This window comes from Lepidochelys olivacea, assembly GCF_965140295.1.
Source record: "Lepidochelys olivacea isolate rLepOli2 genome assembly, chromosome: 2".
Lineage (NCBI taxonomy): Eukaryota > Metazoa > Chordata > Testudines > Cheloniidae > Lepidochelys > Lepidochelys olivacea.
Genome location: NC_140412.1, coordinates 240,197,861 through 240,218,927, shown reverse-complemented (window position 1 = coordinate 240,218,927; position 21,067 = coordinate 240,197,861). Strand labels below are relative to the sequence as shown.

The 21,067-nt window shown below is 39.9% G+C and overlaps 1 protein-coding gene across 6 annotated transcripts in view; it reads right to left on the bottom strand.

Annotated features, from left to right (window-relative positions):
- SVIL (supervillin) overlaps nucleotides 1–21,067 on the bottom strand; it is a 149,739-nt gene that overhangs the window by 85,204 nt on the left and 43,468 nt on the right. For 5 of the 6 annotated variants that reach the window (XM_084618438.1, XM_084618440.1, XM_084618442.1 and 2 more), the window contains exons 1-3: nucleotides 14,491–14,566; nucleotides 11,483–11,549; nucleotides 4,089–4,180 (exon numbers count right to left, since the gene is read on the bottom strand). In XM_084618438.1, the coding sequence (XP_084474564.1) occupies nucleotides 4,089–4,180; nucleotides 11,483–11,549; nucleotides 14,491–14,551 (220 nt within the window). In that variant the 5' untranslated portion in view covers nucleotides 14,552–14,566. Of the gene's footprint in view, nucleotides 1–4,088; nucleotides 4,181–11,482; nucleotides 11,550–14,490; nucleotides 14,567–21,067 lie in introns of those variants that run through there. The other variant, XM_084618439.1, reaches the window with a different exon arrangement.

Genomic DNA, 21,067 nt, shown 5'->3' with positions numbered 1-21,067 from the left:
GTTCAATGAATGTGTGCTTTTTTCACACATCAAAAAATGCATATTGATTTTACATCACAAAAGTGATTACAGAAAGAGTGCAGGATCGGCCACGTTATTTGACAATGGCATTGTGGGAAACAGTGTTCCATTCTAAAATGTCTTGCCACAAACTATGCATGGAGGAACACAGGCATTATCATGATGCAACAAACCAGTCTACCATGCTATATTGTCTGACCATGGCAAATACTGTTCTCTTTAGAAAGAGGAATGAATGCTGTGTACCAACATCCTGAGCCCTGCAATATTATGCTTTGGAGTGTGGGTGACTTCCTATTCCTGCTACATATTATTCTCAAGTCAATAGTTCACTTGATGAAGTTAGCCCTTTTCTGTTCAAAGGCTATTTGTGAGCAGACAGACATTTCCATTTATCTGGATTTTTTCATCGTTTCTTCCCCAGTAAAATGTGTGAGGGTCACAAGTCACATGGCATTTTTACAGCTCCCTAATTGATTAAGTAACTTGTGATGAGGATTGAAGAAGCTAGTGGTGTTTTAAATCTCTTAGGTAGAATGGCTAAAGGAGAAGGAAATATAACCATTTCCCTTGCTAGAAAGCATAGGCATTACCAGGGGCAACATTCCTAGGGTAAAAAGAAAAGGAGGACTTGTGGCACCTTAGAGACTAACAAATTTATTTGAGCATAAGCTTTCGTGAGCTACAGCTCACTTCATCGGATGCATTCTGTGGAAAATACAGTGGGGAGATTTATATACACAGAGAACATGAAACAATGGGTGTTACCATACACACTGTAACGAGAGTGATCAGGTAAGGTGAGCTATTACCAGCAGGAGAGCAGAGGGGGAAAAACCTTTTGTAGTGATAATCAAGGTGGGCCATTTCCAGCAGTTGACAAGAACCATCAACCTCAGCCTGGACCAGTCCACATAAGAGATCCACTTCCTGGACACTACGGTGCTAATAAACGATGGTCACATAAACACCACCCTATACCAGAAACATACTGACTGCTATGCCTACCTACATGCCTCCAGCTTTCATCCAGACCACACCACACGATCCACTGTCTACAGCCAAGCTCTACGATACAACCGCACTTGCTCCAACCCCTCAGACAGAGACAAACACCTACAAGATCTCTATCAAGCGTTCTTACAACTACAATACCCCTCTGCTGAAGTGAAGAAACAGATTGACAGAGCCAGAAGAGTACCCAGAAGTTACCTACTACAGGACAGGCCCAACAAAGAAAATAACAGAACACCACTAGCCATCACCTTCAGCCCCCAACTAAAACCTCTCCAATGCATCATCAAAGATTTACAACCTATCCTGAAGGACGACCCATCACTCTCACAGATCTTGGGAGACAGGCCAGTCCTTGCTTACAGACAGCTCTCCAACCTGAAGCAACCACACACCACACAACAGAACCACTAACCCAGGAAACTATCCTTGCAACAAAGCCCGTTGCCAACTCTGTCCACATATCTATTCAGGGGACACCATCATAGGGCCTAATCACATCAGCCGCACTATCAGAGGCTCGTTCATATCTACCAATGTGATATATGCCATCATGTGCCAGTAATGCCCCTCTGCCATGTACAGTGGTCAAACTGGACAGTCTCTACGTAAAAGAATAAATGGACACAAATCAGACGTCAAGAATTATAACATTCAAAAACCAGTCGGAGAACACTTCAGTCTCTTTGGTCACTCGATTACAGACCTAAAAGTGGCAATTCTTCAACAACAAAAACTTCAAAAACAGACTCCAACGAGAGACTGCTGAACTGGAATTAATTAGCAAACTGGATACTATTAACTTAGGCTTGAATAAAGACTGGGAGTGGATGGGTCATTACACAAAGTAAAACTACTTCCCCATGTTTATTCCCCCCCGAGGTTCCTCATATGTTCTTGTCTACTGCTGGAAATGGCCCACCTTGATTATCACTACAAAAGGTTTTTCCCCCCTGCTCTCCTGCTGGTAATAGCTCATCTTACCTGATCACTCTCGTTACAGTGTGTATGGTAACACCCATTGTTTCATGTTCTCTGTGTATATAAATCTCCCCACTGTATTTTCCACAGAATGCATCCGATGAAGTGAGCTGTAGCTCACGAAAGCTTATGCTCAAATAAATTTGTTAGTCTCTAAGGTGCCACAAGTCCTCCTTTCTTTTTGTGGATACAGACTAACACGGCTGCTACTCCGAATCCTAGGGTAATTAGGCTTAGATGGCATTTACTTGCTAGTTGTGAAGTTTAGGTTTATTTTTTTTCTCATCACATTCAAATAATTGCCTGAGTGGTTCTAGGCACAAAGGTTACCATCACATGCTTATCTGGATTGTTTATCTGCATGAGATAGGGACTTGGGGAACACTGTCTCACTCCTGGCTGTCCCCCCAAGGATCTCATCTGAAATAAGATGTACTATAACTATGCCCTGTGCAGATATTCTAGCACATAAGCTTAAAATTCACTGAATATTTATATAAGTACAGAAATTCCTTACTTAACACTGTCCCGGTGAACGTTTCATTGTTACATTGCTGATCAATTAGGGAACATGCTTGTTTAAAGTTGCGCAGTGTTCCCTTATAAGGTCGTTTGGCAGCTGCCTGCTTTGTCCACTGCTTGCAGGATTCTCTGGAAGAGGAGCCCCTCCTTGTGGGGATTAGAACCGGGGGGGCCAACAGCCCCCCCATCGGCTCCCCTAAATACCCTGTAAGGTATGTGGCTCGGCAGCTGCCCAGCAGCAGTTCAGGTGGCCCTCTCCCCACTGCCATGCTGCTCCTGCCCTGCCCTCTGCCTTGGAGCTGCTCCTGGGAGCTTCCTGCTTGGTGGGGAGGGCAGGGGGGAGAGGGGTGCTGATGTCAGGATGTCCCCCTATTCCTGCCCCTCCCCCAACTCCGTAACTCCTCTCCACAAAGTGGAGGAGGGGACAGTCACAGGGCTCGGGGACAGAAGTGGGGGAGCGGAGAGCTTGCAGGAAGCTATTGGTTCCTGTCTGAACGGGCTGATCTGCTTAAAAGGGCAACGTACTTGAAGTGCAGTCAGTGTACTTAAAGGGCACTGCAAGTCTCTCCCTCTCTCTTACTCATGCACGCACCCCACAGCACTTTGGAAAGTCAGCACCAGTGCAGCTGTGCATGTGCTGTCAGGAGGAGGGATTGGTGCGCTCCAGCTAGATAGCGTGGGCTCATCAACATGTTCAGTTTTTGCAGGGAAGTGTTTGCAGCTACTGCCCTGCATCTATTGTGTTTCCTCCCTCCTGCCTCAGTCCATGCTGCCTTGTAGAGTGTGAGGCTACATTAACAGCAGCATATTAACCCTTGAGGGCTCAGCCAAGTGCTAGTTCATCATTTAGCAGCAAGGCATTCCCTGGGAAATATTCCATCCTACTCCACCACCTCAACCAAGCTTTACAATCATTCATTGCTGTGTACAATATTAAACTGTTTGTTTAAAATTGTTTAAAACTTATAATGTATATGTATGTAATGTCTTTTCTCTGGCAAAAAAAAAATTCCTTGGAACCTAACCCCCCCCTTTACATTAGTTCTTATAGGGAAATTTGATTCGCTTAACATCATTTTGCATAAAGTCGCATTTTTCAGGAACATAACTACAACGTTAAGTGAGGAGTTACATACAGTAAACTCAGTGACCTGGATAGTTGCTAAAGATGAACAGAAAAGGCTGCAAACACAACAAAAGAAAGTTCTTTTGTAAATTTAAGCAAGTTCTTTTTCTATACTAAATATTCATCTAGCTCTACTAATAATTTCTTTAGGAAGTTTTGAATTTCAGCTTCTGTCTGACCTTTTTGAAGTTAGGAAAACAAAACTGAACTCCACAGGCAATGATTTAATAAATGACTTATATAAAAGAGCATCCTAATTTCTGTATTGTTCTCCTCCGTTATTAATACAGCCTCCACAGGGAGGTGAAAACTAATTTACATGCCCCATGCGCCTATTATTAGTTTCAACTGTGCCTTGCATTTGTCTATATTAAGTTTTGTTACCCAATGTGCGCGCGCACCCACCCACACTTACTTTACCTACCTTTTGGAAGCACTGCTAAAAGATTAGCATCAATGTCCTTTGTGCTATTAGCAAGTTCTTCTTTATCCTCAAATGAAAATTCTTTCTGAAAACTGAAAATAATAATATCTGGTTTACCGAGCTGTGAACACTTCAGCTACAGATCAAATTAAGCCAAGATATAGAGATTTACTTCATGATACCTTAACATACAGACACAAAGAAGAGTATTTGCCATGATTTCAGGAGACACAGAAACAAGGCCAGACTGCCATTAATGGGACAATTAATGAAAGTAGTACAGTAAACAGAAGCAATGTAAGTGCTATATTAGATTTATAATAATATAATGTAATAGAAGATAAGTAGTAAACCTATGAAAGAGTAAAGAAACTTAAACCAATGCCAGGCTTTACTGAATTTGGAAGACTTAGTTGCAACAGATAGTAGCCCATTCTGCATTAAATTATTATTTATATTAGGGCTGTCGATTAATCACAGTTAACTCGCGCGATTAACTCAAAAAAATTAAGTGTGGTTAAAAAATTAATCATGCTTAATAGCAGTTTTAATCGCACTGTTAGACTACCAATTGAAATTTATTAAATATTTTGGATGTTTTTCTACATTTTCAAATATATTGATTTCAGTTACAACACAGAATACAAAGTGTACAGTGCTCAATTTATATTATTATTTTTATTATAAATATTTGCACTATAAAAATGATAAAAGAAACAGTATTTTGCAATTCACTGCATGCAAGTACTGTACTGCACTCTCTTTATCATGAAAGTGCAACTTACAAATGTAGATTTTTTTTTGCACACAAAAAGAAAACAATGTAAAAATTTAGAGCCTACAAGTCCATTCAGTCCTACTTCTCGCTCAGCCAATCACTAAGACAAACAAGTTTGTTTACATTTACGGAAGATAATGCTGCGCACTTCTTATTTACAATGTCATCAGAAAGTGAGAACAGGCATTCGCATGGGACTTTTGGAGTCAGCATTGCAAGGTACCTACATTCCAGATATGCTAAACATTTGTATGCCCCTTCATGCTTCGACCACCATTCCAGAGGACATGTTTCCATGCTGATGATGCTCATTAAAAAAATGTGTTAATTAAATTTGTTACTGAACTCCTTGGGGAAGAAGTGTATGTCTCCGGCTCTATTTTACCCACATTCTGTCATCTATTTCATGTTGTAGTCATCTCAGATGATGACTCTGCACATGTTCACTTTAAAAAAAAATTTCGCTGAAGATTTGACAAAATGCAAAGAAGGTACCAATGTGAGATTTCTAGAGACAACTATAGCACTTGACCCAAGGTTTAAGAATCTGAAGTGTCTTCCAAAATCTGAAAGGGATGAGGTGTGGAGCTTGCTTTCAGAAGTCTTAAAAATGCAACACTCCGATGCAGAAACTACAGAACCTGAACCCCCCAAAAGAAAATCAACCTTCTGCTGGTGACATTTGACTCAGATGATGAAAATGAACATGTGTTGGTCCGCAGTGCTTTGGATTGTTAACGAGCAGAACCTGTCATCAGCATGGATGCATGTCCTCTGAAATGGTGGTTGAAGCATGAAGGGACATATGAATCTTTAGCACATCTGGCATTAGGGTGACCAGACAGCAAGGGTGAAAAATTGAGACAGGGTGGGGGGTAATAGGCGCCTATATAAGCAAAAGCTCTGAATATCAGGACATCTGGACACCCTATCTGGCATGTAAATATCTCGCGATGCTGGCTACAACAGTGCCATGCAAACACCTGTTCTCACTTTCAGGTGACATTCAGGTGACACATGTGGGCAGCATTATCTCCTGTAAATATAAACAAACTTGTTTGTCTGAGCGATTGGCTGAACAAGAAGTAGGACTGAGTGGACTGTAGGAGCTAAAGTTTTGCATTGTTTTATTTTTGAATGCAGGGGGGTTTTTGGTACATAATTCTACATTTGTAAGTTCAACTTTCATGATAAAAAGAGATTGCACTACAGTACTTGTATTAGGTGAATTGAAAAATACCATTTATTTTGTTTTTTACAGTGCAAATATTTTTAATCAAAAATAGATATAAAGTGAGCACTGTACACTTTGTATACTGTGTTGTAATTGATATTATTTGAAAATGTGGAAAACATCCAAAAATATCTAAAGAAATAGTATTCTATTATTTAACAGTGCGATTAATCACGATTAAATTGTTTTATCGCACGATTAATCACAATTTTTTTAATTGCTTAACCGCCCTAATTTATATCTGAAATAGTCTCGGTGAAACCATTCCTTATAAATACCTTTAATGTTAACATTTCACACAATGTTGCAGGTTATATTTATCTTTTCGGTACTATGACACATTCCAAACAGAACACCCTGGGTACAATTAACATGACATTTATGATACAGACACACATACATCTATGTATCTGTGTACATATCATGGCTTTTAGAACAGCAGGCCATCCAGCACCTTTCATTGATTAAGAAAAAAAAAAAGGCTCAACTGTCCACTTACGTGAGAAAAATATTTCTTGAAATTCAACTGTTTAGCATTTTTTGAGATTGTTATGTAAAATACAGGTGTTATACCGTACAGACATCTTCAGTTGGCACTGAGATCCCTTATGTTAAGTTAGGAAGAGTCTATTGAGAGAATCAGGGTATGCCTACACTAGAACCGCTACAGCAGCACAGCTGTAACGTAGGCACTTACTTCAGTGATGGAAGGGGTTCTCCCATCACCGTACTAACTCCACCTCTCTGAGAAGTGGTAGCTGGGTCGACAGAAGATCTTGCAGTGTCTATACTGTGGTTTAGGTTGGCTTAATTACATTGCACATGGCCAAGCCACAGAAGACTCAGAGACAGAAGTCAGGAGAAGATGCCGGGGCTGGGCCTGGCCATTGCTGAACCAAGAAAGTGACCACTAGATGTGTACACGAGAGGCAAAGTCTCCCACAATGACACAAGTAGGCACGAGGGGTTTTCCCTACAAGTGAGGATGAAATTACTATATATGCTGGCTGGACAAGTTGTGTTAACTGCTAAAGAAAGCTAATAGCAAGTTGAATGCTCAGATTCCCATTAACTTGTTGATAACAGAAATCTGTACCTCAGCATGGAATAAAACAATTTAATGGCTCAAAAACCATACTGTGGCCATCAGCAAATGGGGTAAGTCTGGCTTTCATTTTAGGCTGCCAGAGGCTAAGAAAAGCCCACTGCATATTTCCATGTATCCAGTGTTGCCAAACTCTCCTGATGTGTCATTTTCATTAAGCAACAGATCCTAGCATTGCTTGATTACAAGAGAATCCCTGCTTTCATTTAAAAAGTTCCTAGCCCTCATGATTGTGGGGAAAACCTTGAAAATATGAACAATATTGACTCAAAATTTATAAAGGTAAATGAACTCAAAATTAGTTACTTAAAAATCTGATTACTTAGACTAAGCTTTGGGTGTCAGCCTGATTCATGACTTTTGAATCCCTGGGTCCATGGTTCTCAATCAGGAGTACACGTACTCCGGGGGTACACATAGATCTTCCATGGGGTACATCACCTCATCTAGGTATTTGCCTCATTTTACAACAGGCTACATAAAAAGCACTAGCAAAGTCAGTACAAACTAAAATTTAATACAATGACTTGTTTATACTGCTCTATCTACCATACACAGAAATGTAAGTACAATATTTATATTCCCATTGATTTATTTTATAATCATATGGCAAAAATGAGAAAATAAGCAATTTTTCAGTAACAGTGTGCGGTGACACTTTTGTATTTTTCCATCTGATTTTGTAAGCAAGTAGTTATTAAGTGAGGTGTAACTTGGGGGTACGCAGGACAAATCAGACTCCTGAAAGGGGCACAGTCGTCTAGAAGGTTGAGAGCCACTGACATAGGGCTAGTAGTACCATTGACAACAGTGATTATGCTGCCATAGTGCATGTGAAATAACATTATACTTTGAGTTTAGTTCAATATAGACTCCTGACATAGGAAAGCATTTAAGCACATTTCAATTAAGCATGTGCTTACACCCCCCTTTGACTCAATGGGCGTAAGCCCTTGCCTATACTGGCCACTATATCTTCCGTGGGTTTTCTGCTTTTCCTCAGCCCCTCTCTCAAGGCCTCAAGATTTTTGTTGTTGTTTTAAAAGTCTTCCGCATGGGACCATGTGTGCTGTAAACTGGTGTGGCAGTATGCCAGTTAGGTAGCTTCAGTTCGCATAAAGAATTTTGAGGAAGGTTTAGTAGTAAGTTGCTGAGGGAGCTCTGGGAACATGTCCTGAATTCATCATGCTGCCATCTGACTATTTCAAAAACATTTACTTAATCAAATCAATGCCTTGTACTGCTTTACCCAGACAGCATGTCTATACCGATAGTAAAAGGCAAAAAGGAAGATATTGCTCTTTAAAAACAATACAATTTATCCAAAGAATATGGTATAAAGAAATACAGAAGTCCTGAAAAAGCAGAGATGCATTTAGCACTTATCACAATGTGAGGGGCCTCTTACTGAAATCTGTGTGGATTTTTTGGTTGGCCCTTTCCCAATTCCAGGAGAAAGGAGAATGGTGAAAGAGGACTCAGGATCCTGAAACTGACAGTCCCCAGGGCTAATGCGGGAGGCCAGCATCCATGCCAATCGGATCAGCAGGGTGGGCAGGTCAATGAGGGAGTCAATAGCCCAGGGTCTTCCTCAGCGTGAGCTGGGGCTGCCAGGGCAGAATAAGATAGCCAGGGAGAGAGCAGCTGCTCAGAACACGGCTGAGGAGAGAGCAGCAGCAGATGGGGGAGAGAGCGCTGGGGCGAGTCTCCTGCTCATGCAGCAGAGTTGTGTGCACTGGTTTAGGGAGAGAGAAAGAGATGGAGGGCATCAAGTGCCAGAGCCACAGGGGGACGTGGCCTGACAGTAGGGCAGAATGGGTTCTGTCACGGAGCCAAACCCCATCCTGGGGCAGTGCCACACCAGCACCATCACAGCAGCACATCCAGGTCCAGGAAGACTTTGCTGGACTCGTAAATTTGTTGTTACTGTAAAGTTTATTGCATGTGAGAGACTGCTTTGACCCCCTACCCGAGCCATCTCCTCACAATGCTTCCAGGGTGTTCTTTAATCCCCAAAGAAACAGCTTTGGTGTAAATAAACTGTATATGTGTTTAAGTGAATGGCAGGGATTACGGGTTAACAGGGTAACAAGGGAGTTAGGAGTATCCTGGAGTAGGGGCACCCTCATCCCAGCCCAGAGTTTAGGGTTGCCAACAGGCCCTTATTACTAGGGACGTCCCTTATTTCTTCATCTCTGTACAGCAAAATCGGGTGTTGCTGAATGCTGCAAAAACAGCAAGAAATAGTCCTAGCAAATGTAGGTGAATACTGGTTAATAATTCTTAATAAATAAATAAATAAATAAATAAATAATATCGGAAGGTGGGGTGCGAGTGCTAAGAACGCAGTCCCTTATTTTTGAAATACATTGGCAATCCTTGCCCATAGAGAGACTGAGGTAAACGTGAAGGAACGCCCGAGCTCAGTCCTTGCATGGTGTGAGTCATGCTCATGCATAGCTGGGAGGGAAAGTCAAGGTGGGCAGGTACTGGGTGAAGTGAGTTGGGGAGGGACTGAGATCCTTTTGTTGCTTGGTTCAGCTGGGGTACTGCGTACATACAGAAATTCCCCTCCTACAGTGGGACAAATCCCCTCCTTATAACATTAAATACAAATGTTTATTTGCAAGCTCAACTGAATTAAAAGTAGTGAGATTATGGTAACTAAGAACTATGGTTTCAGTACTGCAGGTCATGAGAGGCAAAGGTTTTAATAAGATGCTGACAATTCATTTATTTCTCACTGATTTTCTTTTTGTAGATGGGGAAAATATTTAGAAATTCTTTCCTTTGCGCCATTAGTTATTTTCTGCTGGAAGAGTTGTTGCAGCCCCAACATTAGCTGCTCCTGTTGGGTCAGATAATCTGTGGTCTCTTGATTTATACGTAATCTAGTATTTAAAAAAAAAAATCTTTAAATTCCCTCCCCCTACTCCCACATTCTAGGAATATTCGTTCCTCATTCCAAAAAGCTAAAAAGGTAACTTAATATGATTAGATGCTGATTCTGGCAGCTGCACTAGAAACTTCTGTGTTGCTGTACTTTACTGTTAAACACTTCATTTTTTAGTATTAAAATGATTTATGGCACACACTCAGGATTTTTACTGTTTGCCTTTCTTGCATTTTTCTGGCTGAAGTTGAAAAAGTTATTTTATCACCTTCTCTTCTGTTTTCTCCTTAACAAAGCCATTGTCAGATCTGGATTCTGCACAGGATTCAGAAAAAAGAAATGCATTCAACATCCTCAGCTGGAAGATGTCTTGTAATTATATTTCATGAAGCCTGATCAAGATCATGGGGTGCCACAAGCTCCTGTTTATTTCCAGACATAATAAAAAGTGTTGGAGTATTTTCCCCAATGAAAAGTTTAATAAAAGAATAATCTTCAGGAATCCACATGAATCATGTCAAATGTGTCTGGTAGCATTTCCTAATCTCCATATTTTAGTTTATTCCTCTAAATGCAATCATTTTTCTGTGCTGCATAAGAAGAGAATTTAAGAATCAAACTAGCTGTACTGCTCTCCTCTGACAATTTTTGGACAGGCAGTTGTTTTTAGACAACCGGGATTAACATTTGAAAACTTTACCTGCCACTGTAGCATGTAATGTTTGAATTAGCTGCTCCATTAACCTAGTTACATATCCAGAAGCAAACAGCAATTTGACTCAAATCCCATTGGCTACAGTGTTCAGCCACTGCTTCCTCCCATATACTATGGGATATTTTTCTTCGGGATTTAATATTATAACAGAAATACACCATCATAAAATAGATTTGCCACCCTACAAATTGGGCATACAGTTCTTGTTTCTCATTCTCCCCTTACATCATTTCCTCCACTTGTACTTTGAAAGGGAAAGATTTTGATATCACAGTTAAGTCCCTCTCCTCGATTGTGTTCATTTTGATTTCTCCTATGTCGCCCACTTTAAGGTTTTCCTATTCCCTTTTCCCCTACAACGCACAAAGAATGGGGGGGAGGGGCCTGGAACAATAAAGGTGGAGAGAAAGAGCCACAAAAAAAAAAGAGGTACTTGGTATATTAGAGTCCTGTTGAGCAAATATTTAAATAAGTTACTCCAAGACACCTAACTAATAGGCATTTAGAGCTTTGAATACCCAGGTCAGATACATAGCTTTCTGTCAAGTTGTTAAGGCAAAGAATAATTTTCAAATATGTCAGAAGCAACACAGATTCAAATGGTTATTACAGGTTATAATCTTACTATCAAGAAACTGGACAGATAAAAGGAATTTTACAATGTTTTACCTTAATGCTCTCCTTCTTTGGAGTAGTTTTGAGGTTTTAAATCTGATTGAATTCTCTTTGTCAAAATCTATGAGAAAGGAAAAACACAGTAAAGAGGCCATGTATTAATATTTAAATGGCTGTATCATTATCTCAACTCTCTGATGTTGGAAACAGTAGTGTCTTAGATTCTATAGTTGAATGCATATGTACAGCTGCAGGCCTAAAATGGTGACAACAAAGTCTTCAGAAAAAGTACAGAGACCATATGTTCCAATAAGTTTTTAATATAGTTTGTGACAACTAAATATATATGGTTCAAGTCGTTTAAACACAAGAGACTGAGCCAGGAACTACTAAATTCTAACCCTGACTCTGGCTGCATCTTCCTCTGTGACCTTTGGCAAGTTACTTACTCAGTTTCCCTGACCGTAGAATGGACATATTTGCCTGCTTAACATGGGAGTATCGAGTTTAAGGTTTATAAAGTACTTTGAAGATGAAACGGGTTACAAAAGCATATTGTAACAAACATGGGTTGGACCCTAGCATTATTATAAAAACTGCACATTCGCTGCAAAAATCAGACATACCTAAGTAAATGTTTGATGCAGCAATGTATTCTGATGTAGGGTGACCAGATTTCCTGATTTTATAGGGACAGTCCCGATTTTGGGGGCTGTTTCTTATATAGGCACCTATTACCCCTCACCCCCATCCCGATTTTTCACACTTGCCCTCTGGTCACCCTATTCTGATGTCAGTAACAAACATTAGTAAAGGTTCCCCTAGTATCTGGCAACAACCAAACAATCTTCGTGAATAAACTGGAAATATGCTTAGTCATTTCCATCCTTGGGTCTTGTCCACCGTGGGTGTAAAGCTGTGTTAGATATAATCCTGTTTAAACATTTATAGCTGGCAGGGTTCTCGCACAGAACTCCTAATATTGAAGAACCATTAGGGAGGTAAGCAGTCAATAGTGCAGTAAGGTTAGGAGGCTGAGAAACATTCCAATCAGGGACATTGTGCTAGAAACCAGCTAGCAGATATTTAAACAGATGAAGCTACTATGATTTTGCTCCTAGTGGGGAAACAGACTTTGGTCCCATCTGCACTGAAGTGAGTTGTCTCAGGGGACCAAGATACAGAATGGTTGTTCCTTGACATAACTGAGGGACTGTTGCATCTTGCAATGTACACTGCTACATGACCAACACTTTAACATGATTTGAGGACATGGTTAAAAGCTGGTTATGTGCCATCTACACTAAGATGGTACTGTTGTGTAACCATGTCGAGGAACAACAGGTTTGTAACCAGTACCTGACACAGCTATATATAAGCTTGATGGAACCTATGATGTAACCAAGGGATATTGATACAATAATGGTGTAATTAGGTTTAATGTAGCTGGTTACCAAGAGCTGCATTTTCAAAGGGTCTGATGTCTGTACAACCTTTAAAAATTTGCTTGCTCATTCTCTCTTCCCACGCATCAGAGATACATAGAATTAAATGGAGACCATTTAAATAGGATTATAAAAAGGCTAGAAAACATGTAAACCAACGACCTTTTTTCTAGAATACTGAAATACACTGAAACAATTCAGTATTTCAAGCAATCTTGTTAAGTAAACAGCATTCTTCTAGTATACATAGGTATTATCATCTTTCCTGTTTTTTGCTGGCATTTTGTTTCTCTTTCCAACTAACTACATGGAAAATAAAGCTCATTAATCACACAGCAGAGACATTTTGTAAGACCAGTTACAAAGTGTTATAAGCAAAGATTTACGAATGGTTTACAAACCATAACACTAAATTTTAAAAAAAATACTCCACAAGCATTTTCTAAAAAAGTCAGATTTATAATAATGTAAAAGCACAGCGGATAAAAATTCTCCACAAAAAATCCAACGCAGTATGAGTTTGGTTAATCAAAACCAGGCATGCATAAAATTTATAACCATTCTAACAGTATATAACCCATCTTATACTATTTGGTACAAAAACAGCTGTCCACTACGAAAACCACATGTAGGCCACAGAAAAATTCCTTCCCACCACAGCCAAAAAAGGGAGAGAGCAGCTTTCACCATCTGAAATTTGAAGAAGGGGGAAGGAGCCGTGGCTCACAGAGACACATGACGGACTCTTTGTTACCCATGAAACACATTTATCAACATTTAACATTTTTAAATTGCTGTGCACTTTATAGGGCAAATGCATCTGCTCCCACAAAAACTTGTTTCTGGTATACAGCTATGATATTTTATTGGTCCCCTTGCCTTGATTCATTCACATGTTGAAGACTTGTTAGAGTGTAATAAAGTAACTTACTGTCACAATCTACTAAACCTTAAAATTTAGTTATTAAAAAAGATTTGAAAGAATGGCAAAAAAGGCTCCTTTCAGGAGAATTTAAGGAGTCCACAGAAAAATCATTTTAAGGTGGCTCTTTCAATGGTTAATCTAAAAATGTACACAGTCTAGTATGCTAAAGAGAAATCACTACAAATGTAACAATATTGTGTTCCCTCAACAGTCACAGGAAGATTATAAACACATTTATAATCCTATCAGAAATAATGTTAAGTATTTGTATTTACAATTCAGAGTATATTTACTTCAGTGTTAAATTATGAACTTGCTTCTGAGTTTAACTATTCAATATATTCCCACTCAATCTTAAAAATAGTGGTTAAAAACAAAAGCAGTTAAAATATATTCAGTTAGAATACTGAATTAGGAAACCTGGACATTCCATTGTTACTCAGTACATTTGAAGGCCTTAATTCAACTGCAAGCTAAGCTAATTAGAAGATCCATCTAATCGGATTTTTGAAAAGTGACCTTTGAGGAAATTATAAAATAGACTAGATGCCAAACTGAGTAGTAATTATTAAAGTACCAAATGCTTCTATGTAAGGACAAATAGTATGCATATATATACACACATTAAAAAAAAGGGGGGGGGGGAGAAGAGAAATCTACTGCATTCTTCTCTATCCACTTTGAACTCTTACCTTGCTCCTCAGAGTATTTAACATTTCCCAGATAGCTGGAGATCCAAGGATTTCTGAACATGGTTGCACAAACAAAGGATTCAGCAATGAGAAACTACAATGGGAGCTAATTCTCAACCAGCCACAGCCCTAGGCCCGTCTAAGCAATACTGTGTAGAGATTTTTCATAGCACAGGACTGAAGCTGTCAGGCTACCGCGTCCCAGGGAGTATAGTAAATGCATAGCAATAGGCTGCAAAGTAGAGCAGCTCAAGCCCAGTAATCAGATTACAAGCGAAATTAGGCACTTGAATTCTAAAACAAATTGGACAATGGTGATTGGGAGCTTTATAATATTACTACTTCAAAGCTCTAGCCAAATCACAAATTATATTCTAACAAGAAGATATTGTAGAAACCCAATATTCTTTACAGGAAAATAAATTTCTCTCCAAAAGACAAGTAATTCCTTCTTAGCTCTAAGCAGAATAAACTGCAAAGAATGCTTAAGCACAAAGTAAAGCACAGCAACTGGGCTGTCAAAAGACTGACTTTTAATCATGTCATTATGCTTAACATTTTGCCCATCCGATAGGCCAAAAAGGAATGTTTAAGCAGCCAAGATTTATGGGGAACATATGAACAAAATTACTGGTCGGAGAAGGGGAGTTAAGAACAGATACCCGGACACTCATTTTAATTTGAGACAGGTGGTGTAGAACTGTCAGACAATTTATCTAACAAGTATAGCATAGGTGCCATGTTTATTTTAAACTAGTTTTTATAGGGTTTGGATTCACTGTGGACTTCAAGAATGAGAATTTCAGGAACCTTTATATTCCATTCTAAAAATCTGGAAGCACTTTTTCAGAATGGTGCAATAACTGTTTTACAAAGCAGACCTGTTTGATCATCTCAGGAGTAAAACGAAGTAACCAAAAGAACAAAGAGGTGTTAAATATGGCTGTGACAGAAAAATTCATGCACAAACCCAAAACAGCCAAAGGCAATTATTGTATAACTAGTACTCTCCTTCCCCCTCCTCCTCCACTCAGAACCACTTAAATGATTAAATACCAATAGAAGACTAAATAGCAGTCAGGAGTGTTAGATTTACAAAACACTAGCTTATGGGTGTGCAGGTGTAGAGCCACTGCCTACTTAGGCTGTACGTTCCTTGGGGCAGGAACTGTGCTAAATTATGCACCTGTATGGTGTCTCATACAATGGGGACCTCATCCGTCATACAGGTCTCTATACACTACCCCAATACAAACACAGGAAAGATGCTATTTTGGATTTAACGTTAGGAGACAGCTAAGTTACAATATACTGTCCATTCAAAAGAAAAGAAAATGTTAATTTCAGCCAGTTTACCAGGAAGCAGTATGTATGCCTGCCAGGTTGTTTGAAGTGGATTGCTTTTATTTGCTTTGGTTTTTAGGAGTAATTTATGACTCGATTCACGGGGGGAAAAGCCTATTTCTTCTTCCAGTTTCCTTAAGCAGCCTGTAGTATGTTCAATACAGAAGACCGGATCTGGGTTCCAGGGGTATAGCCAGACATCTCCTGGTTACCAGGTCTATGTGTTGCAATTTTGGGGGGTACAGTGGGGTGGGGAAGTAGGCTATGGCCATTATCTCTAAAATGGACCCACCTTCTTTGTGATAGGCCCAAATGCCTTATCCATGTCAGCTGAAGGCATCTTGTACTCCTTCACTCACCCTCTGTGTAAGTCTCCTCTGGGACTTTAGCCAAAATCTTGCTTGTGGTAGAGATACAATGAGCAGGAAAAAAGTGTATGTAGTTTTGGAAGAACATCATAACTTCAAAACACCCCTCTATGAACTTAGTAATTTTAAATGAATTCTTACTCAGTGTTCAAATGCTACTTATAGGATGTGTAAATAAGCCTGAGTTTCCAGAACAGCTGCCAATTCCACTGTGAAAGCAGAACTTATGACAGACACTACTGTGGGTCGCACTTCCTCTCCTCGCGTTCAGGGCTGACAGTTCAAGAATGCAGGGGGTAGCACATGAGTGTAAAGATAACTACTATGAAGGGCTTAAGTTGGGGGGTGGGGGGGAGGGAATAGATGAACTGCTACAGAGAATATCCATATCTGATTTTTTCCAAATGATCATTTGGTCTAGAGTTCAGCATCAAGCTCTCTTCACCTGACACTGGAATTATTCGCCAAGTGCCGCTCTGTGCAGGATAGCCATGAATACACCCCATCTGATCTTAGCACTAAATACTACTTCTAACACAGCATTCTGTGACCCTACATTACTGTCACACCACGCTCGGACAATGGGTCTGTTCCGGTCCTTCAGAATTAGTTCTGTTGGAGGCAGAGGATTAAAATACAATAGCAGTGTGGTGCCACACAGAGATGGGGAATTTGGACACATACTTCCGTCTTCAAGAGTTTCTCCATCCTTTATACAATGAGCAAGTCCACCCTCTCCCCAATACACACAATTTGACCTGACCTTTTTGGCAAACCTAGTTTCATAAGGCCCATGGGGTCAGCACAGTGACGAGACTGCTGTTACACTAAAACCAGTCCCGTGAGAAGACCCATCAATTTGGCATTAAAAAACAGAAAAATCCCAAACCTTTTATACATGAAAATGTGTGAGTTAGCAAGAAGAAGATAAAATGAAAGTATCAGCTGGTTCAGTTTTCTATTGCATGTCTGCTTAGAAGCTGCTGCCATTTCCTAGGATGGAATCTTTTCCATGGAGAGGGAGATCTCCAAATATTTCAAGGTGGCCATTCTGTCCTTCAGAATGATCTAGTGACCAAGAGCAGAAGCATGTCCATCTCGGTGATATAGCAAGGCTATGTTATAGGTCTGCCGTTGCCCATCCCATCCCCCAGACCAATTTTTAAATGTCAGATGCCTCTAATATATGAGCACAGCTGGAAGTTAAAATTGCAGTTAATGAAAAAATTAGGTTAAGCATACATTTCTAATCAAAAACAGACTGCCCACGAAAGATCTGTTGGCAGCTGAAGATTGTTCTGTAACTTCCCTCAGGAACTGCGGCAAAATGTCATCATTTTGTTTGGGGATACCGACAAAGCTAGAACTCAGACTGCTTGTAAGCTGCTCTCAACATACAATACAGCTTTGTCCAGGAGTCAGCCCACCCCCACCCCCAATCACAACATTTTAAAAAATATTAAATTTTGAGTTTTAGTTCTTGGGAGTTTGTTTTCAAGCCTGTCTGCAAATGGCATCTTAGGTGGTGCCACAATCACAAGACTCGGGGGACTGTGGCCACATGCAATAAGAACAAAACAAAACAAAATCACCACAAATTCGGGACAAAAAGTTGGCATTTTTTCCTAATGGTTCCAGAAAGAAAGAAAGAAAAACGAACAACCACAACACAGCCCACAAAATAAAGTTATATAAAATTAAAGTATTTGTCCTGTGGTACGTTCAACAGAAAATGATGATCCACACTATGTTCAAGCAAGACTGCACAGTTTTTTAAATACTATATATTGTGTGTTGATGACATCAGTCAACCTCATATACACTCTCATCACCCCCTCCCCCTATGTATATTTGCAAGTGGTATTCTCATTTTCCTTAGTGAAAGTAATTTATGCAGGATTTCTAATCTGGGATAAAATCTCCTGACATGAGATCAACCCTTGAGTGGGGAGTATGTTTAATCCTTTTCACTTTCCTTTTATCACTTCTATTGTTGTGCAGTAAGTTCCAGAATCCTATGTTTCTGTGTAATTATTATATAATTATTGTGCAAACAGGTTTGTGCTCTGTGGTTAGTATTGCTATTTTGGACAAGTCTTCAGATAAATAGAACTCTGCATTGCATCACCTGTGTCAGGTAGTTTAAAATAGGTCACATGTGAAGAGATCAAAAACAAAGTTAGTGGTCATAACACAAGAACTAGGGGCCACCAAATGAAATTAATAGGCAGCAGGTTTAAAACAAACAAAAGGAAGTATGGCCATTCTTATGGTCAGTAAAATGGCACTCTGAGTACTGAGCTATCTGCTGTAAAATGCCAGATGTGTTGAAAAGGTGCCCATCCACCTGTTCTATATACTTACACATGAATTCTCACTTGGGAAAAAGAACCAGTACTTCTGTATGCACCCCAAGAATCTAGATACTCTTTGCATTACTGTTTCAGTAAGCAAAGAACAAAAGAAGCAACATTTCTTGAAAAAGGCACCAATTTTAACACGTCTCCTGAAAAAGATTATCTATTGCTTCCAAGAGCAGTAAGTTTTAAGAAAGATGGAGGCATGGAGGGATTTATTCCAGCATTCACGTAATGCATGTCAATATTCACTAGACTGTATGTCAAGCCTATAGCATGATTTAAGAATAATACTTAAAAAAAAAAAAAAAGTATTACGCATCCATGTAAGTTCTGGCTCATGTCAGAGAAGCCCATTTCCCCATCCCAGTGATCTACTGTAGCATATAGGGGTATCAGCAAGACACAGAATTGACCCAAATAAAATCAGATTTACCTGAAATGCTCCTGAATCTATAATACAGCTTCAGAGTTCATAAAGAATTCTTTTAAGTTAATAATTCTAACACTATTTTAAACAGAGGAACTGTATCAATACACAGTAAAACCAATTCAAGTCCTATTACATTCCTTTCCGTGCTAGTGTTAGGTTTATTGTTCTAGAAGTATAAAGTATATCTTTTCTAGACCCTTCTTTGTTAGGCATCCCCAGGAAAATAATCTCCTGTTTACTCTCTCAAGTCTGCCGTACATTTGGAACGGATTTTTTTAATTATGTACACCACTGTTTCAAAATGAACACATTGAAATATGCATTATAGACTGATTTGCATGTACATTGGGTATGGTTTCAATCATTTGATTAGGTTGACCTAGCACCATTTGTTAATAAAGCAGTCAATACTTAGTGTAGTCCTAACAGAATCTACGTATTCTATTATACCAAGAACCCCTTAACCTTCTGAAAGCTGATATGGACAAACTGCAGTGTCTAGACACCATCTTTGAGTCCCTCTGTGAGTGAATGAAAATCAGAAGTCTGTATACAGTGTGATGGTCTCAGGATATTTAAGAGACAAGGTAGATGACGTGATATTCTTTTATTGGGCCAACTTCTCTTGGTGAAAGAGACAACAGGAGTTGGTCCAATAAGAGATATTACTTCCTCTACCTTGTCTCTCTATTCAGAAGTCTGAGGCTTTTAAAGCAAAGATGGCTTGTAGAGTCTTTGAAGTAAGTCGACATGTAACTCATTACAATACTGAATTACTGCAATCCATTAAATCAGCAATTTTGCCAAAAATCTTCACACCCACGTTGAATTTTTGCTATGCATAACATTAAAGATTTTAAAAAATATGAGATAAAGCCATACCTAATTTAAATTAAAATCTTGTGCGGTTTTGGATATCAGTAGTTTATGAAGCATGAAGTCAAAACCAGGTTAAAGATATATCAACATGAGAAATCACCAGTGGCTGAAATGTATTAAAACCACATTTCTCCTGTTACAGTATACAAAAAGGAGGCATTTGTGAACCAGAGTTTTGCCTTGTCCATGAAATTCCATTGCTGTAAGCTTGCAAGCTTCTGGATGTGGTTCACAATAAAGTGCTTGTCCTCCAGAGGCTTTTAATTTTTTTGTTCAAACAGGTTAAGTAATTTAAACCCACCTCCAATTCAATTCAATTCTCCTTCTCTAAACAGCTACGTTCTGAGACGCTCTCAGTCTCCTGTCACATAATTGCTTGTGCAGGCAGGTCTGCCACATTTAGCCATAGCATTGTAAAAACATCTGTTTTCCCCCCTACTTGCTCAACAAGAAGATTCACTTCTTACTTAACTCTGAGGTGAACTGGATCTCTTCTTTTAGGGTGCCAACCCTCCAGGATTGTTCTAGACTCTCCAGAAATTAAAGATTAATCTTTAAATACAGATTAAGTCAGGTGATGAATTCTCCAGGAATAGGCAACCCTACTTCTCCTGGAATTGAACAAGGACTTGCCTAGTCAGTATTCAGAGGCATTGCTTGCAAAAACCATGCCATCCTGACAAGCTTTGTCAGTGAGGGAGTGCCAGCCTCCTTCCTAGAAACTGTTTCCTCTCCACCTTCCCATACTTATATTCACTTCAGTCTCCTCCCAACTACAAGATGATCCTCTTGAGTGGAATTCTGTTAACTCTAGGCCAGGGGTGGCCAACCTGAACCTGAAAAGGAGCCAGAATTTACCAATGTACATTGCCAAAGAGCCACAGTAATACGTCAGCAGCGCCCCCATCAGCTCCCCTGTGACCCGCTCCCAGCGCCTTCCACCCACCGCAGCTCTGCTGATCAGCGCCTCCCCCTCCCTCTCAATCAGCTGTTTTGTGGCGTGCAGGAAGCTCGGGGGGGAGATGGGGACGAGTGAGGGTGCGGGAGGGGTGGGTAGGGCAGAGCCAGGGGTTGAGCCGTGAGCACCCCCCGGCACACTGGAAAGTTGGCGCCGGTAGCTCCAGCCCCGGAGTCGGTGCCTCTACAAGGAGCCGCATACTAACCTCTGAAGAGCCGCATGTGGCGCCGGAGTCATG